At 37.1% G+C, this 27,829-nt stretch overlaps 1 protein-coding gene across 1 annotated transcript; it reads right to left on the minus strand.

Moving 5' to 3' along the window:
- Positions 1 to 4: 4 nt before the first annotated feature.
- On the minus strand, positions 5 to 27,815 carry LOC127417938 (protein FAM149A-like). Its single transcript, XM_051658215.1, is given in 16 exon segments — positions 5 to 817; positions 1,244 to 1,345; positions 2,702 to 2,780; positions 4,712 to 4,840; positions 5,391 to 5,514; positions 7,698 to 7,877; positions 8,145 to 8,239; positions 8,341 to 8,483; positions 9,238 to 9,422; positions 12,015 to 12,182; positions 16,384 to 16,512; positions 17,116 to 17,255; positions 17,577 to 17,709; positions 18,277 to 18,369; positions 27,635 to 27,749; positions 27,752 to 27,815. Coding segments are annotated over 16 exon segments (1,956 nt in total). The 3' UTR covers positions 5 to 740.
- Between the last annotated feature and the right edge of the window lie 14 nt (positions 27,816 to 27,829).

Raw genomic sequence — 27,829 nt, forward strand, 5'->3', positions numbered from 1 at the left:
TAAATGGCCAACACATTCGTTTTTATTGCAGTCGTCTTGTGCTTCATCAAAAAAGTAAAATCGTGTAGAATTTTACATAATGATAGAATGACAACATGAGCATAGAGAGGAAAAGAAATATTCTGAAATATTTTAGATATTATTGCAGGGATATAATTGCCAGGGAACAACTAACTATAAAATTCTCTATCAGTGTTTCTTTATACTGAACCTTTGCCAAATTATATAATAATTGTATTACAAATTAATCTGCCAAGGAGGTGAAAGTTTCTTTGAATCAATTGGGATTTTCAGTTTGGTAGGTCAAAACAAATATATCAATGCCTGAAAGAATTAAATACATCATGAATGGAGTTTTTTATCGTTCTGATGGCCTCATTTTTCTAAAAGCAGTAAAAACTTAAATTAATATAAATACATATTTGTGGCATGACATGATGTATGTATTTTTTTAAGAAAACATATTTGGCATTCAAAACTGACAATACATTTTAAAATGAAAACAACAGGGATACATCCTGCTGGATCAATTCATTGTTTGCTCCAGATGTTGAGGTAATTGGTAAAAACTCTCTATAAATGTAAGGCACTTTGCATGACAGTTTGTTACTCAAAATACAGTACGGTAGGAAACCATGCTAATACAGCCAGAAACCACAATAATGTCTGCTCAATTAAGCAGCAGTGTTTGCAGTGTTCAATAGTTGCTGTTTTGTTCAATTACAAAATTAACTGCTCTGCTATGGCATGACTGGCTGAAATTTCTTCCTCGCATGCACTGGAAACCGGCTCAACTCTTTTCGATGACTCTGGCCACCTGAAAGCAGATTGAATTGATGTGTTTTGAACTTCATGGAAATGTTTTAATTTTGTTTATCTCTTTCCTAGCACACTGCACTAAAAGAGTTAATTAATCCCCAGTGTCCCAAAGTCCACACAATGTCCATATTTTATGAATAAGTCACACATTTTCCTTTTAATTAAGGCCCCTTTGTCACTGCTTATTGTTTTCAATAAACAACATTGATGCAATCTATATTTGAAATAGAATTCCAGCCTGAAAAGCTATTAACTTTGCAGTCTGCTCTGCATAGTCTTGATATGTATGTTCAACAAATTAAAACAATAAGCAGTGACAAAGGGGCCTTAATTAAAAGGTGTGCAAAAGTACATTTAAACTATGTGAATATAAGGATCCACATGCATTTTTTTGAGCATAAACATAAGCGATTAGCACATTTACCTAGAGAGTTGAGCAGGGGCATGTTCCCTCTGTCCCTATCAGCACAGGTGGAGATTGGTATACGCCTCCTGCTAGGTGTGGCACACTCCAAGAACCCACTAGCTGTAGAAGAGGTGATACCCATACTGAAAACCCCCATCGGTATGCTCTCACCTCCAGTACAAGGCAACCAGACATCTTAGTGAATGCATTAACATTCACAAGAATATACAGATATTAATCTTGTGGAAATTTTGTCAGTGAATATATCATGTAAATGTATTAACTGAATTACCAGGATATATTCAGGATAAAGCCTTAAAAAAAATACAAAAAATAAACTATGCACAATCTAGTCCCCACGCAACATTTTAAGCTTCATTTTTGCAGTAAATTTGCTGTTTATAACTATGTTTTCACTATTTGGATATATAGAATGAATCAATGTTGTTTATTTTTCCAACAGGATAAGACTTTTAAGAACATAGCTGTGATCCCAGTATTAATAAGAATGGTAATGATTAATAATATTAACTATTTCCAATATTGTTATTAATATCCTCCTCACAGTTTTACTCCTAAACAAAATCATCCTTCACAGTTGGGTGAGACACTTTGCAAATTGTTTATATCGAGTCATTGAAATGAATTGATCAAAAGAATAAGTCACGAATTGGACATCACTACACTGTAACGGACCATTTATTTATATCTGTGCCTTTCCAAACAAAAACGAATTCAGGTGCTTTGCGGTACAGACAATTGTGAAAAGTTAAGCTATTGATGGAACACATTTTTGGAGTGACGAAACAATTTTATTTTTTTACACGCATTAAATTTGGAAATGGTCAGAAATATTGCGAAAGTCTCATTAGCTGAAAGAGCTTTATACGCTGCCTTCCTGATCTATCCATGCATGGCTGCATGGATGGGCAGGGACTTTGCCCAGAACGGAGCCATACTGACAACACTAACAGATGTTTAAATTGTATTCAATCAATAAAGTATTCATTAAATATTCAAGTTAGTATTCATTGACGGAAGTGGTCCAGACTGAAATAATGTGAAAAATTCTAAAATATATCATAATAAATGGCAAGAGTTAGCTTAACAAGTATTTCCAGAGGAACGTGCACATAATTATCTATTCAGAATATGCTGAATTAGTACCGCCGCTCCCTATACACATATTATGCAGTCTGTGTAAGGCACCAACTCCCTAGGGGGCACCATCTTGCCCTAGGCGGGGCACCAGAAACTCCACTGGCTGCCCTTCCTCGCACATTAAACTTTATTCAAGAACCTGATAGCAGTTATAGAACACATACGATCGCATCGCAGCTCGCACCACGTCAGATTATCACCTCCGGCAACTGTACATACCGCCATTCAGAAGCAAAATTTTAAAACCATGGTATGCTTGTGTTGTTTCTCCTGCCATTGGCAAAATCAGGCATGTGTTTTGTAGAAGTGACCCACCTTTCCCAGGTGTTCGACCTGTCCTCATGTTACAGGCAAAATCCAAAGGCGTGAAGGACCTTTTCATGGGCGTGTCTGACTGTAGAACAAAAATATGGCATGAATTACACCTAACAATAGACTCCAGCATGTTTAGAGCTCTCAAGCAGTGTTACCACAGCAGTTTCTGAGCCAGGAAAGTATCTATATCATTTCCTGGTAGGATGTGGTATCACTTTTCCACAGAGTTGTACAGAAACACAGTTTTGGTATGTGGTTTTATAACACTGAAAACTCATTTAGCAATAACTGCCTGGTATCTGATACCACGACTACCCATTGATAGCACATATGTCGGCGAGACTTCTGTTCAGTGTATGAATTTTCATCTGGATGACGAAATTTTTCGAGTGTTGACTCATTTGCAATGCATCACTAAAACGTTGAATGTTGGATGTTAGTATTTAGCATAACACTTATGGCATAGAATTTAAGTGAATTTGCTTTTCTGTTTATAAGAAGTTTTTGCACAAATATGTTGCTTAAATTTAAACTCAATGCTGTCCAGATACTGTGCTCAGTCTGTACCTGTGCATGCTTATACCACTTTATAGCTACACGGTATCTTTATTAGAATTAAATGTTTCTATTTTTATGTTTTTGATCAAAAACTTAGCCCTGTACACACATGCAGCGACTTCCAGCAAAAAAGCGACACGATCTCATTCATATTCAATGAGAGCTGATGACTTCCAGCGATACGAGCGACTGCAACCTCTGGCGACTAGATGTGGGTGTGGCGAGCGACACTTCAAAGTTGAGAAAAGTTTAACTTTATACAAAAGAGGAGCGACTTTCGGGAGCAACAACCAATAGGAGTGAAGAGGGTGTCAGTGGAGCTCATGTCGAGTGCAGTTTCTACAAGCAAAGTTTCTACAAGCGATTGTCTGTAGCCATACATGATATAATAAAACATTATACGTGAAAAGGAAAATGTCGGCAGTCTGAGTGAGTTTGATTTGTACATTAATAGCTCAATCATCTTGTTAATGATATGATACAGTACATATTAAAGCACTCTCCCCTGCAGAATGTTAATTTTGAGGGACAAGAAAACTGATTATTTGTCAAATTAGAATGACATTTTAGTAATTGTTGGCAGTCTGAGTGAGTTTGATTTGTAGATTTAGTACATTGATAGATCGTTAATTTGGTTGAAGATGAAATGCATAGAGCACTGCTGTAGTTTATATAACAACACTCTCCAGCAGAATGTAAAGTTTTAGCAACAAGAAAACAAATTCCTTATAATGAACATATAATTTTTAAACAAATGATATGTTAGTTTTACCAACTACAGCAGTAGGAACAGCAGTAGGAACGCCCATGAGCAACTTCACACTACAGACTACTAACGACATCAAGCGATAAAGTCACTGCATGTGTGTACAGGGCTTTACTGTAAAGAATACAACAGGTATTAAAAGAGACATTATCAATGACAAATGGATTGCATGGATCTGATCTTTGGACGGATTTAAACGGTCAAACCAAACTTTAAATCTCATCACGCAGTGAAAGGATCTTGGTGCTTAACTTCGCATGAAGTCAGAGATTGATTTGGGGATTTTAAGAATCGACATTGAGATTCAGGGGTGCATTAATGCACAGGCTTACATGGGCTGGAGCCCAGGGGCCCCCAACTCCCGTGTACCTTAATGCACCCCTGTTGAGACAGAAAATGTATATTTTTATCCAGCCCTAATCCCTATCATATTTATTTTAAATTATCATTTATTTATTTTTTAGTTTAAACAAAGAAAATGCAATTTTTTGCATACCCCCTGGAACCTGCTTACATACACCCTGGGATACACATATACCTGGTTTGGAATCACTGACCTAAGATACACACTTTTCCTAATACATTTTAACTATGTTGATTAAAAAAGTCCATGTGCATGTCAACTACCCATATGCAGTTAAAGGACATGCTTTACTGTATAAATGTTAATTTTAAGGGACTATTACTCTGTATGTGTGAGTAGTATTGGGCCGAGATAGAGATTCCAGCGTCAGCATGGGATCTCTTAACGGTGGTAGGTTGATTCCTGGGTGCATGGCACTGGTAGCTCCACCTCTCAGGGTCCTCCCTCTGAGCTAGGACACACAGAGAAAGATCATAGTGACCCTGAAACCATATGAAATAAGTGCAGACTGAATTCTTTAAAAAAGGTGGTAAAACCATATTAGTTTAAGGTATTTGACATTTCCACTATATAACATAGCAAAGGGCAACCATGTTAACTATTTCCAATGTCATGTTGACCAGACTATGCAGACAATAGACCCTTTCACTAATTTAGAAAAATAAAAAATACAGCTGCTATGTTTACGGAGTTCAAAGTCTGCACAGCTAGCTGTTTGTGTGTCAAGGGATGCTGAAACCCCTTTGTCCCAGTGGATTTAAAGATAGGCTGTTGATTGGTCTATGGCAAGGGCTTTCAACCTTTACCAAGCTAGGGCAAGAAGGATAAGGCTAACCTAGATTATATCACTCTTAGTTGGTATAAGGCAGTGGCAAATGTTTAAACCAGAAGATTTTTAATTCTCTATCAAATGTATGAACCGGCGGCATTCAAAAGATAAATCCAGAGAGATAAGACAGATCAATGGTCTGCTGAACAGTGACACTGGTGTGGGTTGTTACCTGCACAAGCCTGGAAACAGGTGCGCAAAACTCCTGCTCTGGAGATTTGGTGTGAATATGAGGAAGCCTGTGGTTCTGAATTGCACTCACAGGTGGAGAGGACAGGCTCTCATTCACAGTGGATCTGCAACAAACAGACCCAAGAACACATAAATTCACTCTAATTAGCAGTGCACATGTTTACTCATACCCCAGCAGGAGCTCGGGGCTACTTCTGTGATTTTTCCATGTGAAGACAAGGTTGTTACAGTTAATAAGGTTCAATGCAGCCTCTAGGACCAATTTAACAAGCATTTTTTAAAAGGAGTCTGCGTTACAAAAGAAGGCCTTTGTCTGTTATTACCGGAACCCCAGAAGACCTTGCATTGAATAATCTGTAGCCACATATTCTGAAAATGTAGCATCATGCATAAAAAAGTTGCCGCAATAGAAACTCTTGTATCACATTCTTTATGTAAAACCTGAGAGCATACAAAGCAGTGCTCTTATTTGCAGTCAAAAAATGCATGACTGAGCCTGAAGCATCTATTACGATGTCATCTTTGCTGAAATATATTAGTATCTTAGTAGAAGTACATTTAGTTACATTACACTTAATAAATAAATAAATAATAATAAAAAAAAAAAAATAATAAAAAAAAACATTTAATACATTTTGCATGAAACTGGGTCAATTTACGTAAGAACAGATTTAATAACAACTTACAGACACAATTGTTCTGCTCATGTTTCATGAATAAGTCCATTGAACGGGTTTGTTCTAGTCTTGTTGAACAAACTCAAATTCAGGTGGTTATGCCTACTTGCAGTGAAAATATGATGGAATGGATGGGATTCAAACTTGTCAAAGAACTCTCAAAAGACCTGTGTAACAAGGTAATGGAACTTTATAAAGATGCAAAAGGATATAAAAAGATATCCAAAGCCTTGAAAATGCCAGTCAGTACTGTTCAATCACTTATTAAGAAGTGGAAAATTCGGGGATCTCTTGATACCAAGCCAAGGTCAGGTAGACCAAGAAAGATTTCAGCCACAACTGCCAGAAGAATTGTTTGGGATACAAAGAAAAACCCACAGGTAACCTATGGCGCTATGTTTGGAGAGAGGTCAACAAGGCCTATAATGAAAAGAATACCATCCCCACTGTGAAGCATGGTGGTGGCTCATTGATGTTTTGGGGGTGTGTGAGCTCTAAAGGCACGGGGAATCTTGTGAAAATTGATGGCAAGATGAATGCAGCATGTTATCAGAAAATACTGGCAGACAATTTGCATTCTTCTGCATGAAAGCTGCGCATGGGACATTCTTGGACTTTCCAGCACGACAATGACCCTAAGCACAAGGCCAAGTTGACCCTGCAGTGGTTACAGCAGAAAAAGGTGAAGGTTCTGGAGTGGCCATCACAGTCTCCTGACCTTAATATCATCGAGCCACTATGGGGAGATTTCAAACGTGCGGTTCATGCAAGACGACCAAAGACTTTGCATGACCTGGAGGCATTTTGCCAAGACGAATGGGCAGCTATACCACCTGCAAGAATCTGGGGCCTCATAGACAACTATTACAAAAGACTGCATGCTGTCATTGATGCTAAAGGGGGCAATACACAGTATTAAGAACTAAGGGTATGCAGACTTTTGAACAGGGGTCATTTCATTTTTTTCTTTGTTGCCATGTTTTGTTTTATGATTTTGGCATTCCGTTATAACCTACAGTTGAATATGAATCCCATAAGAAATAAAATAAATGTGTTTTGCCTGCTCACTCATGTTTTCTTAAAAAATGGTACATATATTACCAATTCTCCAAGGGTATGCAAATTGTTGAGCACAACTGTATATACTGTAAATATATATATATATATATCATTTTAGTAGAGTGCTAAATTAAAATAATTTCAATAAAAAAAAAAAGTTCTTTATGTGGTAAAAAGTCAAAATATATACTATTTAATATCACTGAATCAACTTACATTAGGCTACACCAACAAGACTCATTTTAAGGGTTAGATCAGGTAGAAATAGCTCCTTAATGTATTTGGAGCAATTGGAGTTCACAACTTTTACAGTGTACATGGATGGAGAATGTTAGATTACAAAAATAGTGCCAATTTCCAATGTATTTGTGTTGGTCTAGATTTCTATACATTTGTTTATGGCCAACGAACACTATGTAGTCCCAAAGCACATGTATTCAAGAATTGTGTTTCATTAGCTCATTTTAATTAAAGAAACTGAACAAGCAGCCAAAAATTTTTTTAAGTGTAAGCTACAGTACGCATATCTTGTGTGCAGCGTGTTGTCTCACAGTCTTGTTCCTCGTAGGAGTTGGCTTCCATTTCCTGTGAGGTTGTGGTACATCCGAACTCTGCCGCTGAGAATGGGGAGTCTGCGCTGAGCTGCAGGTTTTTGTGTGAGGACACAAGACCCTCTCAGAGCCTGGGTCTTCACACACATTAACATGCTTGCTCCATCATCTGGGTCAAATCTTAAGAGGAGCCAAGACAGATCAAGGTTATTTGTTTGCATGCTGATTTATCCATAATCAAAACACCTCTTAAATCTTTTCCTCTGTAAATAGACCCTACTGTCCTGAGAAAAAGCAAATAATGTAAGTGGCCAACAACTATGCATGTATTACACACTGTTCATGTCAGTGGTTGTTATTTGGTAGCAACATCTTTTAGAGTAGTACAAAAATGTAGTTTAATTGGTTTTTGAAGGGTCAGAAGTTTCCAAAGTCCAGCAGACTCACAGGGCTTTCTCGCCAAATCCCTGATATCTCTTTTGCAGTGGCTTTGCTTGTATTGTCATAACACCATTTAAGTTGATCTTGAAGGCACTTGAGTCCTGAAAAAATAAATGAAATGGCAAAGTCATAACATGAAAACAAAGTAACAGACACGTCCTTATGTTTGTGACAAAGTTTATCAAATGTTTTAGGTGGTCACCTGTACATTATTGATGCAGGTTGACAGGAAAGTGGTCCTACTACTGGAACCCCTGGACAACAGAATGTGATGTCCTTTAACAGGGACCTGAGAGGAAGGCTCTTGACTGGAGCTCTCCAAAGTTCTCCTGTGCGTCTTTCCATCTGATGCCAAAAGAGCTTTAGAGATCGAGGGAATTCTCCAACAGTACTCTTCAAAACTGGCAAATTCCCAACTCAGAACTGAATCTGATTACTCCAAAATGCCATAAACACAGCAGGAACTTAATAAAGGGCTGTTCAGACGTTCTTGCGCTAAAAAAGCTAGACGCAGTGCAACAAATATAACAGAATGTCTTATAACAGAAGTTCTTTTTAACTTGACACAGCAGTTAAAAACCCCGCAGGCCTACACAAGGCACTGAAAAAAACAGCAAAACCCACTGTAATGGTCAAAGACGTCCATATAGTGCATGTTTACATTGAAAAACAAATTAAATTATTTTATTTTATTTTTTTTACTACAAATGCAATTTCTAGTTGGTGTCAAGTGGTATTAATGGGAGTACAAATCTCACTGTAGAGAGCATTTAACTGGATTTGGTTCCATCCCCTCATTGTAAGATGAATAATAATTTTCATCAATAATCATCAATCATCTTTGGCCTGTTTTCCAAGAAGAGAAAGGCTCCAAATTTAAATTTGCATATATGATTAAAGTTTTTTTCTTTCCCCAACTTTTAGAAGTACACTAGCATATAGATAAAAGCTAAAAGACACAAACTATAAGCCACTCAGCTCATTTCATGGGGCCTTTAAGCATGCAAATATGCTCTTCACTCACCAAAGATTTATTAATCACATGTGCCGTGTTGCATAAATACAAATGGTTTTATTGGTATAAGTAATGCACACACACCCGGGAATTGTTTTTTCCAGTACTTGTGTAAGAGCTCCTCCAGAAGACCCACTAATACCCTCCATACGTCATCAAACAGCTCATCTGCAACTGCATCACGAATGCATGCTTGGGGGGACACCGGCGGAACTCCACACCTGGGGATCACGGTTGAGGACTTCCTCTGACCCACTTCCTCATCCTCCCTATAATCAATGGAATAATGCAAAAGTTACAATATACCCATATTTTCCTTCAGACAGGCTGTATATATATATATATAAAAGAGGATTTATGGAGCAGTGGTTCTTAACTGGTGGGATACCTAGCCAGTGTTGGGTGTAATTTGATTACAAAGTAATTTCTTACTGTTATCTAATTACTTTTTTAGTCAAAAAGTAGTGTGGCACATTACATTTTAAATTCCAGTAATCAGACTTAATTTAATTTCTTTTAAATTAATATTCCGTGTTTAATACAAGTTAAGCTCAATCGACAGCATATTTGAGCTGTTAAGTTGTTTAAAACGTAATCTGTCGTATTAGGGTTTTAGGGTTTGTTGACATTACAGTACATCATCATGGCAACAAAGTTTTAAAATTGGATACATAACTTTACATAGAAAAGGTTAGTGAGCAATTTTATCACACTAAAATCATGTTTACATGCATATTGTTTGTTTTGTGGCTATTCTTTGAAATAGTTAGCATTTTAATATTTACGGATTGGCCCCATTCACTTCGATAGTAAGTGCCTCACTGTAACACAGATTACTGATTTTTTTAAAGGAAAGGAGGAACGAGTTAAAATACATTTTTGTGGTAATCAACATTGTGCCACAAATGCTATAGATTGAGCTTAACTTGTATTGAACCCAGAATATTTCTTTAAGTACATTACTTGGGCTACACAGTTTTATTATTATACAACATAATTTATGTAGAATTTTAAATATGAATTTGTTCATATGTACGTCTGTTTGCGTTTCTGTGACAGCTGAACTAGGTACGTTCCATAATGAGTGATTGTAAGGGAGAAACATGTTACGTTGAGTTTATGACTTGCATGCAACAGTTAACTATCAAACTACTGACATCATTTTGAATTTGTTGAGCAAAAAAAAAAAAAAAAAAAAAAAAACAATAATAATTTATTCTGTGAAAAGTGTTTAAAAAATACCTTAAAAGCAAAGTAATTAGTATAATTGTGTTTTTAAATGTAGGCAGTGCTGGGTAGTAACGGATAACATGTAATCTGTATTATGTAATCAGATTACAAAAATAAAGTACTTTACATTTTAAAATACTCGTAATCATATTCAGTTACTTTTTATAGATTACATGATTACATATTAACAAGGCAACAGCAGTAAATTGTTAAAAATGTATTGATCATCCTAATCATTCTCTTTTTTCAATCTTTTACATTTTTCATTCTAAATCAGCACACCTCTGATATACGTTCTGTAAGTCTTTGACTGTTTTCGGAAGAAAGGGGGAGGGTTTCATGAATTGCACTCAGAACTGATACTCGCTACTAGCCAGTCAGGTGAAGATGGAGTGGATAGAGATAATTTCATTTTAAAGAATGGAATTACACCAATGGTGTGCAGCTCACACATTGAAAATAATTGCTTTAAATGATCTAGTGGATGCCATCTTTAAGGGTCCTGCCTGCAGGGTACACAATAGTTAAACTGCAAAATGTGCAGCAATATGAAACAAAGCCCATCACTCTACTGTTGCTGCAGAGGCAGTGGAAAGGTGATTGACCATCAGTAAGCAGTAAGGGTTAAAAGTGTTTCAGTGTTTTTAGATGAAAGCTTTGACCTAGCAAAGCAATTAGTTGGTTTTTATGGTCATTAATGTTCGTAATGTTGCTATTGTTTTATGCACTTAAAATGAACTTGATGTCTCATTGTTTTCAATTATAAACATAGGCAATGCACTGTCATTGCTGTTTATTTCATTCATGTAATTTTTAATGCACTTTTTAAAAATGTCATAAGGAGCTCTTGTTATGAGGCTCTTTTGGTTAGTAATAAAGAATGGAATACATTTTCTTCCTCTTTGTACTTTTATGTTAAAATTATTATCCAACGCAAATGCATGTGACATTAAATAAAATAGAATTAGGTTGAAAGTAATCCAAAAGCAATCCAAAAGTATTCAGATTATATTCTCCAAAATGTAATCTACTATATTACATTACTGATTGCATTTTTGTCATGTAATTTGTATTCAGTACCTGATTACAATTCACAAGTAATCCGCCCAGAACTGAACGTAGGCTAGTCAAATAAATAGGCTTATCAACTTTTAAAAGAGAGGTCAAAATACTTCCCCTATCGTTTGTTTTTGGCATCAAAGGCTGTGCTTCAAATCAAATGCTACAGTTTTCTTGCATAAATGAATCTGTCACCTGCTAGAAGTTAGGCAGATGCCAACATCAACAGGTTCACATAGGGCATAATAGAAAATACAATCCAGAATATATTAAATATGTGTTATCTTGCAACAATGATTAACATGGTTTGCACAGAACACAGAGTGTTTTGTGCAGTGAATTATTGACTGCAAATAGCAAGATAAAGGGAGGAATGCAAGGAAATGACCAAATTATCAAATTAGTGCACATCAGTGTTTTGCACATGAAAACAAAGGTAAATTCTGTTGCATTGTAAACAGATTATATAAATAGATAAATATGAATATGGTATTTTACTGTAAGCATACCAATCTTTTTGCATTACCAATGGAAGGTTATGTAGATTATGCAAAAGACATACTGTGACCTACATTTCTTTACCATCGTACGCCAGAAACTCCTCTATATTGCCCTCTGTCTCATACACCTCCTCTTCCTCAGTGAGGCAGAGTGAATGCTCAGGCAGTGGAGAGCAGGAGCTGAGGACAGACGGCTCAGACCAAAGGCCCTGGGCCAGACTGTGGCCTTCTACAAACAGCCTGCAAGTAGAGAGAGTTGGAGAGATGAGGAAGAACGCAAATTCCTGCCATTGATAGGCCAGACTGATAAATGCATCACCTGTGGGTATGTTCAGCATTCCCATTGCTCCAAATAACATATTTTTTAATCAGGTGAGAGGTTACATCCTTGAGGGTTGGTTTTATGTATTATATCAAATGGATAATGTATGATAAGCTTCAGTGCATATTTCAAAACAATAGATAAGTGCAGTCAAGCAAAAAGTAAGAGCAAGCCCAGAAACCAATAAATAGAGTGACTCCATTAATCAAGAGATAAAACAGCCCAAACATTTGTTTGTAAGACAAGACTGACTTTAAAAGTTTAGGAGTAATTCCAGCAGTTAAAACAACACCATAAAACATGATATATAATATAGATATTTTTAAAGAGCATCAGTTTAACTTTTTTAGTTAAGCAGTATCTATAGAGAATAAGTTTGCAATTGTGTGTTGCAATGAAACATGGTTGGATGACTCTATTTATGATTAAGATATAGAAATGGATAACTACAATCTGTTAAGGAGAGACTGAAATCATAAAGGAGGTGGCGTATGTGTATATATATTAAATCAGATTTGGTGTTTAATGATATGAAAGACTTGGAAAATACATCTATCGAAGCAGTATGGTTGGACATGCTCATACCCAAAAGTAAGCCTATTTTAGTTGGGGCATTGTATCGTCCACCGAATCAAATCAATTTCTATGAACTGCTAGAAGAGACCTTAAATGACTGCACACATCTTACTGGAGCTGAGGTCATTATCCTTGGTGATCTGAATATGGACATATTTGAAAAAAGACTCTGCAAACCAGAAACACTCCAATAACGATTATTGGTGTACTTTTTGAATCAGATAATGCTAGGATATGTAATAGTGGGGTTTTGGAGTGTAGTATTAGCGATCATTGTTTAATATATTTAACTAAAAAGGTGCAGAGAAATAGATTTAAGTGGCATATTACCATAACAATGAGATCGCTTAAAAATTACAGTCCTGAATTATTTAATGATGCCTTGAGTAAGGCTGACTGGTCTTGTGTGATGAGGTATGAAGATGTTGACAAAGCATGAGATTGTTTTAAAGATTAAGATTTGTTTTGGTCAAGTTTTAGATAAAGTGGCACCTTTTAAAAAAATATGAATTAAACAAAGAACAGAGCCTTGGATTACGGATGATATACTGAAGTTAATTAAGGCAAGACATTATAGTTTTAAAAAGTTTAAAAAGGATATGGATGAGTCTAGTTTTTTACAGTATAAATGTAGGAGAAATTAGGTTAGAAATATGATAAATGAAGCTAAAAAGATTTTTTTCAAAGACAAAAGAGTGGAGAATAAGCAGGAGCCACAAAAGCTGTCGAAGACATTTAAAAAATTATAAGAAGCTAGCGAAATATTTTAATAAGTATTTTACTACTATTGCTGATCAACTAGTTAAACAGCTTCCTGCACAACCTGTTATATATAATGAGAAACAAGTTCAGTTATTCTGTGCTCAGTGTGACATTGTGCAAGACTCTTTCATGTTAAATAAAGTTAGCGAGAGCGACGTGTTTAAAAATCTAAGTGAACTTAAAAGTAATAAAGCAACAGGTTAATATCATATTATTATAGTTAATATTCCTGCTAAATTTCTTGGGACTGTGCCAAATGTATTACACCGATGGTATCGCACTTTATAAACCTGTCAATAGAGCAAGGTAAAATTCCAGGGGAATTAAAGAGTGCAAGAGTTATTCCAATTTTTAAGAAAGGTAATAAGTTAGATAGTACTAATTATAGACCAGTTTCTATTTTATGTGTACTGTCAAAGGTGATGGAAAGAATTATCTATGAACAGATTGAAAAATACATTATTAGCCATAATATTTTTATGAGTTACAGTCTGGTTTTAGAAGTTTACACTCCACTGAATCATGCCTGCTGTATTTGACTGATATGATTAGGAAGGAGGTTGACAAAGGTAAACTGTGTGGGATGGTTATGTATCTTCAGAAGGCTTTTGATACTGTAGACCATGCCATTCTGCTTTTTAAACTAAAAGCAATAAGTTTTAATGATAAAGCTATTGAATGGATTCAGTCTTATCTTTCAAATAGTTGCCAAAGAGTTGATATAAGTGGCATACTTTCTAGCTCACTACATATTACTTGAAGATTTCCTCAGGGGAGTGTTATAAGTCCATTACTTTTTCTGTTATGTATAAATTATTTAAAAGCAGCCTGTTCAGAGGAGCTTTTCCTTTATGCGGATGATGCAACAGTTATTGTTTCACAATTGAATAAGGGGGCCCTTGAGGACAGAATGAGCATAGAGTTACAAAAGATGTCAGCATGGTTTTTGGACAACAAACTTTCCTTACACCTGGGTAAAACTAAATCCATCTTATTTGGCTCTAGAGACAAGTTGAAGAACAATGCTGAATTTTTTATAAAGGTTGGTGATGCCTTAATAGTATCTAAAACAGTTGTAAATTATTTAAGATGTCAAATTGATAATAAATTAACTGGGGAGATTATGGCAGTAAATGCTCTTAAAAAAAAAAAAACTGTAATAGGATAAAATCCCTGGCCAGAAAGGCAGAGCTATTAGATGTTCAGACTTTAAAATTGTTAGCTGGTGTGTTGGTACAGCCTCATTTTGATTATGCTGCTTCATTTTGGTATAGCAGCACTTCTCAGCGTACAAAAGGTAAATTACTGAAAGCTCAAAACAAACTGCTTAGAGTGATACTAAAAACACACCCCCATACTCATCTGAATATTAAACATTTTAAGGATCTCGTTTATTTGCCAGTTGAAAAAAAGAGTGTTTTTAATAAAATTGGGTTTTATCCATAAAATGTTAAATCATTTGGTTCCAAGGTATTTGGTCAACTACTTCAACTTGGTTAAAGATCAGCATAATTATGCCACAAGGGGTAGTAACACAAATATATATCCATGTAGGTTTAAAAGTCTAATGGGGAAGAACACCTTTTTATATACAAGTACAATTGTTTGGAATAAATTAAAGAGTCTCTAAAATTTATAAAGGCTTAGAGATGTTTTACAATAGCTGTTAAAATATGGCTTTTTTGTAATTAAATGTTGACTTTTGATGAAATTTGGTTTTAATATTTAGTAATTATCTATGGTTTGTATTGTTAGTTTTTCTGCACCTATGCCCCATCTTTTTAATTACATTGAAGACCACAATGGAAATAAGCCTTTGGCTTGATTGTGTTTGTTTATCCTCGACAGTTTTTTAAATTGTATGGGATGTTTTGTATTTATCATTCTTGTACATTTTGTAAAGCTTGTCAAATAAATCAAATCAAATTAAAAAAAATCTCTTACTAAAATATATCTGACTTTTTTTTTTTTTAAACACCAATTCATTAATTTATAAAAACTTGGCTTGATACTGAAGCCTTTCATACTGTACCAAAAGGAGTGAAATAGACTGCAAGTAATCAACTAATCAAGTGGGGTTGCTTAGAAACAAATGGTTTTTATTTTTCCCTGACAAGTTTTACAGGCCCTTTGAAATCATCTGCACTGGTCTGGAGCCAGCCAGACCTCCATCACAGCTCACTGCCTCAAGTGGAAAATAAAGTGGACAATCAGCCTTTTCAACCACACATTAACACTCAAGTATAACTTCCTTATTTTAATAATAATTTAAACTGATAACATAATTTTAACTGATAAACAATGTAAAAAAATGAAATTTGAATATATTTTATTTAAATACCTATATCCCCTGTACATTTAATAAAATAAAAAAATTGCAGGTCCATTTTGATGATATTTTATGATTTGTTTTCAATAGCTTTATCATTTAACTTATTGCTTTATTTATATTTTATTTTATATATTTTATGACCTTGTATTGTATTATTATGTTGGTTTTCTGTACAGTTTAAATTACAATGCAGATCTAAATAGTTTGTTTAACTTTACATATTGACATTATATCAGTTACATATAGTATGGCATCCTGTAATGCCTGAAATTTTGTCACCGTACTTTTGGCAACCAGAGCTTCCTATTTTTTAACAGTATTTATAAAACATAGTTTTAAACAATTAAAAAACTAATATGTGGGAAAATGTATCTATTTATTGCTATTCTTAATGATAGCTGATGGGAAGAATTGCCTGACTGGATTAAGAGAATCATTAAGGAGCTTACACGCTGTGGTCCTCTCTTTTGTCCAGGCAGAGGGGTGATGGGAACAATGAGGTTCTGGTACTGGATTCTCGCCTGCAGATGTACTGAACACCCTCCTGTTTGGGAGGCTCTAACTGATTTCCTAAAATTCTGTGGTCAGGGATGAAACTTGAACAAAGTTAAACTGACAGTATCAGCCACAGAGCAGTTAAATGTCTCTTACAAATCCCTCTTTGCTCAAAGGTTCTGAGACGGCAATATACAGTTGGGTCCAATTGTCTGAGACCACACTGAAAATCTTGGATTCAAAAACAAATTTAAAACTGGAATTAAACAGAAAGTGACGTAAAATAAATGAGAAATATATATGATTCAAAGTCACTAATCAAATAAGCACATTTGCGACACTGACCATGTTAACAACCTTGTACAAAATTTAAGCACACAAGATGCTTTTTGGAATATTCTCAAATCACTGTGGAATTATATGGATCATCAGGTTTTGCTAAACATGTGGAGTCCGTGGCAGCTTGAGTACGTGCTGTCATTACAGCAAATGAAAGGGCTTACTAAGTACAGGACTAAGAAATTCTGATTAAACTTTAATTAAATTAAATTAAATTAAATTTGATTATAATTCTGATTTAATTTTTCAATTAAACTTTTCACTATATTAGAAAAAATTCAAAATAGAGGCATTTTCACTTGTGCTTTCAGACTTGTGGACCCCACTGTAACTCCACGGAGGTGTACCTGAGATGGGGGGTGTGTCTGTTCCAGTCCTCACACTCTTCCTGTAGGGACTCTGAGCTGCTGAGTCTCCCCTCATACAGGAGCTCATCCACAGAGTTAAAGAGCTGACGCACATGCTGCGTATTCGCCTGCTCAAACTCCTGAACACATGCCAAAGCAAAAACTAAACCACTCAGTGCATATCGATACTCAGCTAGGACGGTACTCTCTTACAAAAAAAAAAAAAAAAAAACAGATAACAAAAGCACAGGCCTTACAAGATGGAAACCTTTAATTCTTTGAAATGCAATTCAGTGAATACCTCTTGTTGTCATTTTAATTCAAATTTCAATTCAAAATCCTGTGGGGCGTTACAAATTGTATTAAATGAATTGAAAGGGAGCCAATTCTTAAATTCTGAATTTTACCCAACACTAATAAATAGGCTACAAAAGATAGATGAGAGCAGAGAGGAACATTACATCATATCTCCAGGAGCAGATGGAGCTGTGCTCTGTGGAGGGACTGGGGTCAGTGCCTGGGCTGCCAGAGCGGGAGGGGAGGTGACTCACAGGGGTAGCACCACCGGCAGATGACTGACCACATGACGAAATGCTACCAATGTAGAAATTAGTAATTACACATTACTCTGAGGACATGTTTTCTTCTTTTAAAGGTCAGGGATCCTTGCATTCTTACACTACATGATCAAAATTATGAACATCCAAATACAGTACTTCCTCTGGGAAGGCATTCCACTATATTGGATCATGATTATGGGGATTTGCTCCCAAACACAAAAGCATCAAAGGACTTAAGCACTGATGTTGAGCGATGGGGCCTGGCTCACAGTCTGTGTTTCTATTTCATCCCAAATTGTTGAGGGTGGTTCAGGTCTGGGTCAGTCATGTTCTTTCACCAGTCTTAGTACACAATTGTCATGTTTGAACAGAAATGGCACCTCCCAAATCTGTTCCCACAAAGTTGAGCACAGTCAGTTCTTTTAAATGTCATTGTATGCTGTAGCATTAAGTTTTGTCTTTACTGGAATTACTGGAATAGCCAACCCAGTTAATTAGAAGGGGGTATCCAAACACTTTGGCCATGTAGTGTACATAATTTTAGCTAAAACCTTAAAACATGGTCTAAATACATGGAAATGTTAATAATAATAAGTGTTACCTGAGGTCACTGGTTGGAACTCTGTTGACACTTCTGGTGAATGGTGCAGGCGCTGAGCTAATGCTTTTGTCAGGTTCTTGGAGCAGCTTTTTTCTAATGCAAAATACAAGGAAATGAGCATGAAAAGGAGTTGTCCATCCAATTAATGGAAAGAAAGGCCAATTTGTCCAGTGCACAAAGCACATGCTAGAGAGTGATACAATCAGTAAGTAACACAGACAACCTGCTTATAGAATTATTACTCTATATATCTATATTTTGCAAACTGACTTGTATGTGCCGCTTTCTATTTTTCACTGCAGTTTCCTGGTGAAATGAACACTAGAGGCGCTACAACAACTGTGTGGTTTAATCATTGTCACACAAATCACGAGTACAATTGTTGATTTTGGTTTTATAAAAACACATTTTTCACTCTATTACTCACCCCCCACTATATTATGATATCAAAACACTTTTACTTTAACGCATAATTGGAAAAACAAAACATCTGAGCACTTGTAGTACAGACCCACCTACATATATACATATATTCATAACTTTCGCTTGCTCGGTAGCTCACCTGCTAGAGCATTGGACTAAGGATCAAGTCCAGCCAAAAGTGAAAGTGGCATAGAAGTGACACAAAAAGGTGTGGTTGCTTCAATGAATGTGTGTTTAATTTTATTTCGAATTTGCATTTTAAAACACTATAGGTTAGGGTTCGGTGTTGGTTAAGGGTAAGGATGTCTGTTTTGTTAAACTCTCATTTATCTTTTCAGACACTATTGGTTAGGTTTAGGGTAAAGTTTTAGGTTAGGGAGGTAAATTTTTTTAAAACCTCCATCTAAAATTCACCTTAAAAGCCTTGTCTGATTACAACCTCATTTTGCTCGGTTTTGGCTGGACATTTCACTTGAAAACTTCAGCCAAACATGTAACGAAGCACGTAATTTCAGTTTTTCAAAAACTTTGCAATGCTCACGTATATTTCATGAGTCCAAGCTGAGCACAGATGAACTTAAATAAGCTGCACAATAAGCTGCCTGGTATAATTACACACGCAATAACAAATCATTGAGTACAGAAATTAGTGGGATGCAAAAGAGTTGAAAAGTGACTGAAGGCTATTTTATTGATTTGGTGGCCAATAATATTGAACCATATTAACAAACCATATTATTAGTCTATATAACGGCACACAGGCATTTAATTTATTTAGAGCAAATTACCATTCATTGGTGCTTTTTGTTACCAATGAGCATGACTCTTAGTATACAAAAACTGCTCAGACTGATAAATACATTAAATCCTTTTTTCTATCTTAAAAGCATATAGGCCAACACCTGCAGGTATAAAAATGTCACATGATGCTTTCGCCTCCAAGCTTTCACTCTTCGTCTCAAACTGCCCTTAATACAGTTGACAGTTATGTCATGAATAATTTAGACAGTACAAGATCAAAGTACAATATACAGGCATGTTGTAGTGTCACTTTTATCACTATGACGACAAGAAGCTAGACTGCCTGTAACATCCAAAGTGTAACAGAGAGAAAGATTGTTAATTTATTTGAAACTAAACTTTGATTTGTGCTGCTGGTTTTCCTTTTTTATATAATTTTAAGGTCTCTCTCTGGGTCTCCTAAGATTCATCAGTATAATTCATCAGTAGTTAGTAATTCACAAGACCTCTGTAAATAAAACAGGTCTTGGTTGTGAGAACACAACCAACTTCTTAATAAAAACAATGTTTTTCTATTACAAAATATCTAATTAAATTATCATTCACAACAATGACAACTATATGACTGTGAGAAGCATTATTCACTCTAATTCTTGATGTAATAAAACTCCAATAATGCATAACTGTCCTGCAGTTTCTTATCATTAGTATTACTTATTATGAATTATGCCTTCACATAAAAAGGGAGCTTTAAAATGCCATAACTGTACACATAACTTACCCAATCACAATGAGTCCAACATCTGTGTCCCAGTACGCTGCCCTGTAGCTGTTTGGGTAGTAAGCAAGCACAGGGGGCAGGGTGGCAAAAGATGAGGCCCTCCCAAAGCACAGTGCACTGTGCATGGGTAAAATGCTCCCGTCTATGGTATTCTGGTATGACAGCCAGGGCAGAGAGAATTTCTGAGCAGTGTCCTCATCCCTAAATGAATTTCTATGCCCAATAGCTCAAAAAGCAGAAAGCAGCATATATTCTCAGATCAGCCACCAGCTATTTGTAATTTTATGTTTTACCTTCACAGGTCTACATGAAACTCCCTCTTTTCCTTTGGCCATGAACAGAGGCACCTTGGATCTTTAGCTCCATCAAAAGAGTGTTTAGACATGCTACAGAGGCACAGCACAGGTGCCAGATAATTCCCCACCCTCCCCTGGATGACTGTCAGGTGTACACACCTAACCATCCATGCCAGGAGTCTTTTTCCACAAGACTTTTTTTTTTTTTTTTTTTCATTCAGGAAAATCCCTCCATGTCCATATGGGGGGCATTCTTTAAAAACCCTTATATAAGAAGACTATAATAATTCTAGTAATAAGACATGAATAAAGTTTCAGTAGTTTTAAGAATATCCAGTAACCTAAATATGAAAACGATTGAAAATATAAAAGAAAGTTTGGAAGTGGAAAGATGACAAAGATAGTTTGGTAAGCTCCTCCCTTTGAAAGGAAAGCTTTTGGGCTGTGGCTTGTAATGGTGGTATATGCTTATTTGTGAGCATAAAATTATCAGAATCAGAATCACCTTTATTGCCAAGTATGCTTACACATACAAGGAATTTTTCTTGGTGACAGGAGCTTCCAGTGTACAACAATACAAAAACAATACAAAAGCAGCAGCAAGACATAGATAATAATAAAAAATAAAAAATACAACTAAATATATACATACGCACAGACACACACATACATACATACACACATACACATGGGTAGTGCAAATCTAATACAATCTGTTATGTACAGTGCAAATGTTTTTTTTTTTTTTTTTTTTTTTAGAGAAATGAAATGGCAGAAGAGGTTGGATGTGTTGGATAAATATAAAAAATAATAAACTGTGTATTGCACATAGTTATTGCTCAATGGGGCAATTTAACTGTTCATGAGATGGATAGCCTGAGGGAAAAAACTGTTCCTGTGCCTGACGGTTCTGGTTCTCAGAGCTCTGAAGCATCGGCCAGAAGGCAACAGTTCAAAAAGGCAGTGGGTAGGGTGAGTGGGGTCCAGAGTGATATTTCCAGCCTTTTTCCTCACTCTGGAAGTGTATAGTTCTTGAAGGGGGGGCAGGGGGCAACCAATAATCCTCACAGCAGTCCGAACTGTCCTTTGTGGTCTTCTGATGTCTGATTTCGTAGCTGAACCAAACCAGACAGTTATTGAAGTGCAGAGGACAGACTCAATGACTGCTGAGTAAAACTGTATCAGCAACACCTGTGGCAGGTTGAATTTCCTCAGCTGGCGAATGAAGTACAACCTCTGCTGGGCCTTTTTCATAATGGAGTCAATGTGGGTCTCCCACTTCAGGTCCTGTGAGATGGTAGTGCCCAGGAACCTGAATGGCTCCACTGCTGCCACAGTGCTGTTTAGAATGGTGAGGGGGGTCAGTGTTGGGGTGTTTCTCCTAAAGTCCACAATGATCTCCACCGTTTTGAGCGTGTTCAGCTCAAGGTTGTTTTGACTGCACCAGACAGCCAGCTGTTCAACCTCCCTTCTGTATGCAGACTCATCGTCATCTCGGATGAGGCCGATGACAATGGTGTCGTCTGCAAACTTCAGGAGCTTGACAGAGGGGTCCTTGGCAATGCAGTCATTGGTGTAGAGGGAGAAGAGTAGTGGGGAGAGCACACATCCCTGGGGGGCACCAGTGCTGATTGTACAGGTGCTAGAAGTGAGTTTCCCCTGTCTCACAAGCTGCTGCCTGTCCGTCAGAAAGCTGGTAATTCACTGACAGATAGACATGGGTACAGAGAGTTTGTGTAATTTATTCTGGAGTATAGCTGGGATGATGGTGATTCTGTCATCATCCATAGACCTGTTTGCTCGTTAAGCAAATTGAAGGGGATCTAGAAAGGGTCCAGTGATGTTCTTCAGGTGGGCCAACACCAGTCTCTCAAATGATTTCATGACCACAGACGTCAGGGTGACAGGTCTGCAGTCATTAAGTCCTGTGATTTTTGGTTTCTTTGGGACAGGAATAATGATTGAGCATTTGAAGCAGCATGGGACTTCACACTGCTCCAGTGATCTATTGAAGATCTGTGTGAAGATGGGGGCCAGCTGGTTAGCACAGGATTGAAGACACGCTGGTGAGACGCCATCTGGGACTGAAGCCTTCCTTGTCTTTTGTTTCTGAAAGACGCGGCTCACATCATCTTCACAGATCTTAAGTTCAGGTTGAGTAGCAGGAGGGGGGAGGAGGGGGGTTGCAGGAGGTGTTGGTGTTTGTGTGAAGTGAAGGTCAGAGTGGGTGTGGGGTGTGAGATTGGGGCTTTCAAATCTGCAGTAGAACACATTCAGGTTGTCAGCCAGTTTTTGGTCCCCTACAGGGCTGGGGGAAGGAGTCCTGTAATTTGTGAGTTGTTTCGTGCCACTCCACACTGATGCAGGGTCGTTAGCTGAAAACTTGTTTTTCAGCTTCTCAGAGTATCTTCTTTTAGCCACTCTGATTTCCCTGTTCAGTGTGTTCCTGGCCTGATTGTACAAGACTTTATCCCCACCCCTGTTAGTATCCTCTTTGGCCTGACGAAGCTGCCTGAGCTCTGCTGTAAACCACAGTTTGTCATTGTTGAACTTTAAATAAGTCCTAGTAGGAATGCACATATCCTCACAGAAACTGATATATGATGTAACAGTATCTGTGAGCTCATCCAGGTCTGTGGCTGTAGCCTCAAAAACACTCCAATCCATGCAATCGAAGCAGGCTTGTAGTTCCCGCTCTGCTTCATTGGTCCATCTCTTTACAGTCCTTACCACTGGCTTGGTTGATTTTAATTTCTGCCTGTAGGTTGGAAGAAGATGAACCAGACAGTGATCAGAGAGTCCCAAAGCTGCTCTAGGGACAGAGAGATGTGCATCCTTTATTGTTGTGTAACAATGATCCAGTATGTTCCTGTCTCTGGTGGGGCATGTGATGTGCTGTTTGTATTTGGGCAGTTCACGTGTGAGATTTGCTTTGTTAAAATCCCCAAGAATAATAATAACTGAGTCCGGGTATTGTTGTTCCATGTCTGTGATTTGATCAGCCAGCTGTTGCAGCGCTGTGTTCAAACACACGTTTGGTATATACACACTCACCAGAATAAACGAGGAAAACTCCCACGGCGAGTACAAAGGCTTACAGTTAATAAAGAGCTCTTCCAAATTAGGACAGCACATCCTCTTTAACGTTGTTACATCTGTACACCAACTTTCATTGATATAAAAGCATGTTCCACTGTCTCTCGTTTTCCCCGTTAACTCCGCGATGCAATCCGCTCTGAACAGCTGGAAGCCCGGCAGATGTAATGCGCTGTCCGGAATGGCTTCACTCAGCCAGGTTTCTGTGAAGCACAAGGCAGCAGAGGTTGAAAAGTCCTTGTTTGTGCGGGTGAGGAGATGTAGTTCGTCCGTTTTGTTAGGAAGAGAGCGGAGATTCGCTAAGTGAATACTCGGCAGCGCTGTTCGAAACCCGCGCCAACGGAGTTTGACCAGCGCACCGGCTTGTCTCCCTCGCCTGCGTCTCTTGAACAGCAGAGCTGCGCCTCCAACTAAAATGTCTAGCAAAACGTCTGAATATTTGAAAAAAGGGAAAAGATTGTCTGGTACATGCTGTCGAATGTTCAGCAGTTCGTCTCTGTTAAAACTGACTGGAAAAAGATTACTAAACACAGGACAAACAAACAAAAACAACAAAAGAACTGAGGTGCTCCACACCGAGGCAGCCATCCGTGGCGCCATCATGATGAAATTGTAAGTATCGTAGAGACACACAGGATGCACCAAGGAATGCATAAGCAAGGAACTCCACCCCCTGGTCAAACTAAGTTACATACATACAGGTCAAATTACTTTTGTTTGTGTAACCTAATGTAGTCAGCCATATTATTTAACATTATAATAAATAATATTACATGATATTACAGTATTATTAAATATTACAGTAGATCAAATAATAGCTTTTACTTAAAAAAAAAAAGAATTTAGCTGTGAACACATAACGCACAATTTTTAGAAAACATTTTGATAGTATAGATTAAGAAGGCAACAAGACACTTGCAGAAGACAACCACTGCAATACTGATTGGCAATAAAAAACAAATCAACCATGCCACAAAGAAAGCTAATAAGAAGACAAGTAGGGAGGGCAGAGGAAAGAAACTGTTTGTGCACACTTGAACATAAACTGACACCAGAAGCAGTACAAAGAAAGGGGGAAAACTAATTAGTCCAGGGTGAGGGCCTCAATGCTTGGCAGAGGTCAGAACTGAAGCCCAGCATCACTAGCGGCTCATGTTTCTCTCAAAGTGCAAACAGCAAATAATTTCAGCAGGTTGTCTACCAGGGCCTAATGAAACATACATGAGCAGCATGGCAGCATGAATGCTCAGCTGACTGACAAGGATTCTCTCTCTTGTCAGCCTTTTAGCAGCAAGCAAAACAGGACAGTGTTTTCACTCAGGTACAAGCTTGTCAAATATTACACCATTCCAAAAAGAAGCTTCATATAACGTCAAACCTAACACATCAAATCTGTAGTTTTCCATCAAGCAGTTTTAATAATTTTTACTCAGCAGAACAGAATGTCAGATTACGATATAAATACTTGGACTGTAAGTAGTTTAACTTGTTATTGTTGTGAATTTTGGGTCTTCGTTTGTAATATTTTATTTTATTTTTACAGGCAGCATGTTTAGGTCCTGTATATTAAGGCTAATATTGCATTCATTTGATGAACTAGTGCTTAAGTAAAGTTTTCAGTGTTCTGAAGTTTTAGTAAAACTAGACATCCACTTGAAACTTGTTGTAAATAGTCACAAGGGATGCTAAATTGTTCAAATCAAAAAATAAATAAATAAAAATAAAGTACAATTAAATTAATTACAAAAAAAAATGTAGAAGTAATTGATTGCATTTCAGCCAAATTGAGATATACTGAGAACTAATATGAATTTAGTGCATAAAAGTGTCATTATAATTTTCACAAATGATGTGGGGGGAAAAAGCACACTTTTAAAGGGCTGGGTAGCCTCAAAATAAAACAAATACTTAAATGAATTGGTTACCAGTAACCATACACTGCAGAAAATCTACTCTTAAATTCTTCTTAAAGGGACAGTTGACCCAAAAATTTAAATTCTGTCATCACCCTCATGTTGTTCCAAACCTGTATGTCTTTCTTCCGTAAAACACAAAAAGGAGTTGTTAGCCAGCATGGCAGCCTCAGTCACCATTCACTGTCATTATAAAGACAAAAAAGATGATCATTCTGCCTAACATTTCATTTTATGTGTATTCCAATCGACCGTATTGGGTCTTCTGAAGTGGACTTCACATGGTATTCAGCCATCTTAAGTGAGATTCCAATCCGAAGGGAGCGTACATGTTCAGTTGGAATGGCACTCCAAACAGCATAAGGAATAATAGTACATCGATGCATCACTTCACAGGAAGTGGAGAGGGAAATTGACCCACCAGTCATTGCAAACCATCAGAGTACTGATGTAGTTTGGCTAAAATAAATGCTAAAATAAAATAAACAAAAGGGGTTTGAGATGCTGCAGTTTTAATTAAGCTTAATTCACCTCAGGTGTGCTTTCTATGCGGTTGTGTGCGAGTGTAAAGTGCACGAGATGCGATCGTTACATCCATTATAATGACAATTGCTCATATAACAGTTATGAAGTCAGTCATATTATAAAATAACCACATAACATTTATTTTTTATATTAAACTGCAACTGTCATTTAAGGGCACCTTTACATTTGTGAAGGACACCTTTAGATTTGTGAACAAATGGGTAGCCCCCGTTCTGTGCATGTCAGTGATACCAATACATATTTGATAAGTAAACACGGTGATGTACTGTATTATATAATTGTATATATTTGGACGTAAGGTTATTTATTTTACATTTATTTGTATATATTGTGTCATCTTACCCCGTAATCTGCGCGACTCAAGTGCTGTCTGTGTTTGATGACATTGCAGGGTATTCCAAATGAACAAATATTGTCAGATATCCCGTGCTCAGTGAGCAGGCCCGTTTGTAGCTAAAAGCGGTATAAGTAGCCGCTTAGGGCCCCCAGGCCACCTGGGGTTCCCGCAAAGCAAGGTTGTTTTTATATTTTTATTTTTAATTTTTAAATATACTAAAAGCTGCGAGTAAGACTCTGGCAGCTGTTATGGCTCAGTTAGACAGTTAAAGGTGGCCCCCTTGTAGCACGTGAGAAAGGGAAAATGTAACTGCAAGGAGAGAATTGTAGCTAGACGTGACAGGAAAGTGTATGCTAAAAGGGCACCTACAAGTAATTTATTTACTTTTTTGTAATAAATATATTCCTATTTTAAGTTCATATATTCAAATTTGTTGAAGACTGTATTGTGGTATCATTCTTGGGTGGGCCTGGATCCAGGGGGTGGATGGTGGGCCTCCAAGTACAATTTTGCTTAGGGCCCCCATATGCTTAGAAATGACCTTGTCAGTGAGTAGGGAGCAGTAGACACAGTGTAGGGACCATGCGGATTGGAAAGCACCTTTTGTGTTCCATTGAAGAAATAATGTTATACATTTTTGAGTGAACAATCCTACAGTGCTTATTCAGTGTTCCATTTCCAGGGCATTGACTATTTTAAATAAAAATAGAGACAACATTTTTAATTATGCACCTCAACTACATTAAGGAAACCACAAATTTGTCTCCATCAGTTTTCAAAGAGCAGCTCTGAGAAAAGACTTCAGTCGTAACTAAATGCTGGTTGGGTTAGGGCAATTAGATATGCTTGTGTCAAAGGAAAGGCTGTAGCCTACCCTGAATGACATTAGTCTTGTATTAATGAGGTACCCAAGTGTGTAGCACCAAGAACTTTTCAATTAAATATTGAAGCTCTTACAGTTTTGACTGAATTCTTAGTTTTATTTATTATACACAGCACTAAATAACAGTTTTGTCCCTTTATTCCTCAAGTGCATGCATAGTGCATCATGTCAGCAACACTTTTTCTTTAAACAAATGCCAAGGAACCTAAATCATTGAATAAGAAGGCAATGCAAAAAAATTCTTCTTGAACTTTACATTTCAAAGAATCAACAGATTGCATGTTCTTTTTAAAACTTCATTGACTATTTTGACATGAAGTCGAAAGAAAGGGAAATGCTCACTTCATGCTGTCCTCCCTGTCTCGTACTTGACTCATATTGTCCTGAGCTCCTCTCAACCCCTTCTGTTCAAGTGTTCGATCCAAGTCCTGAGGAAACTTATCAAAATCGCGATCAAGTCATGATGGTACTTGGATCCGGTAGAGCCGCTGCTCGGCTGAATGTGCTCTACGGTCACCTGCATTAATGAATTTGACT

The sequence above is a fragment of the Myxocyprinus asiaticus genome, chromosome 27 (assembly GCF_019703515.2).
Source record: "Myxocyprinus asiaticus isolate MX2 ecotype Aquarium Trade chromosome 27, UBuf_Myxa_2, whole genome shotgun sequence".
In the NCBI taxonomy this organism is placed as follows: Eukaryota; Metazoa; Chordata; class Actinopteri; order Cypriniformes; family Catostomidae; genus Myxocyprinus; species Myxocyprinus asiaticus.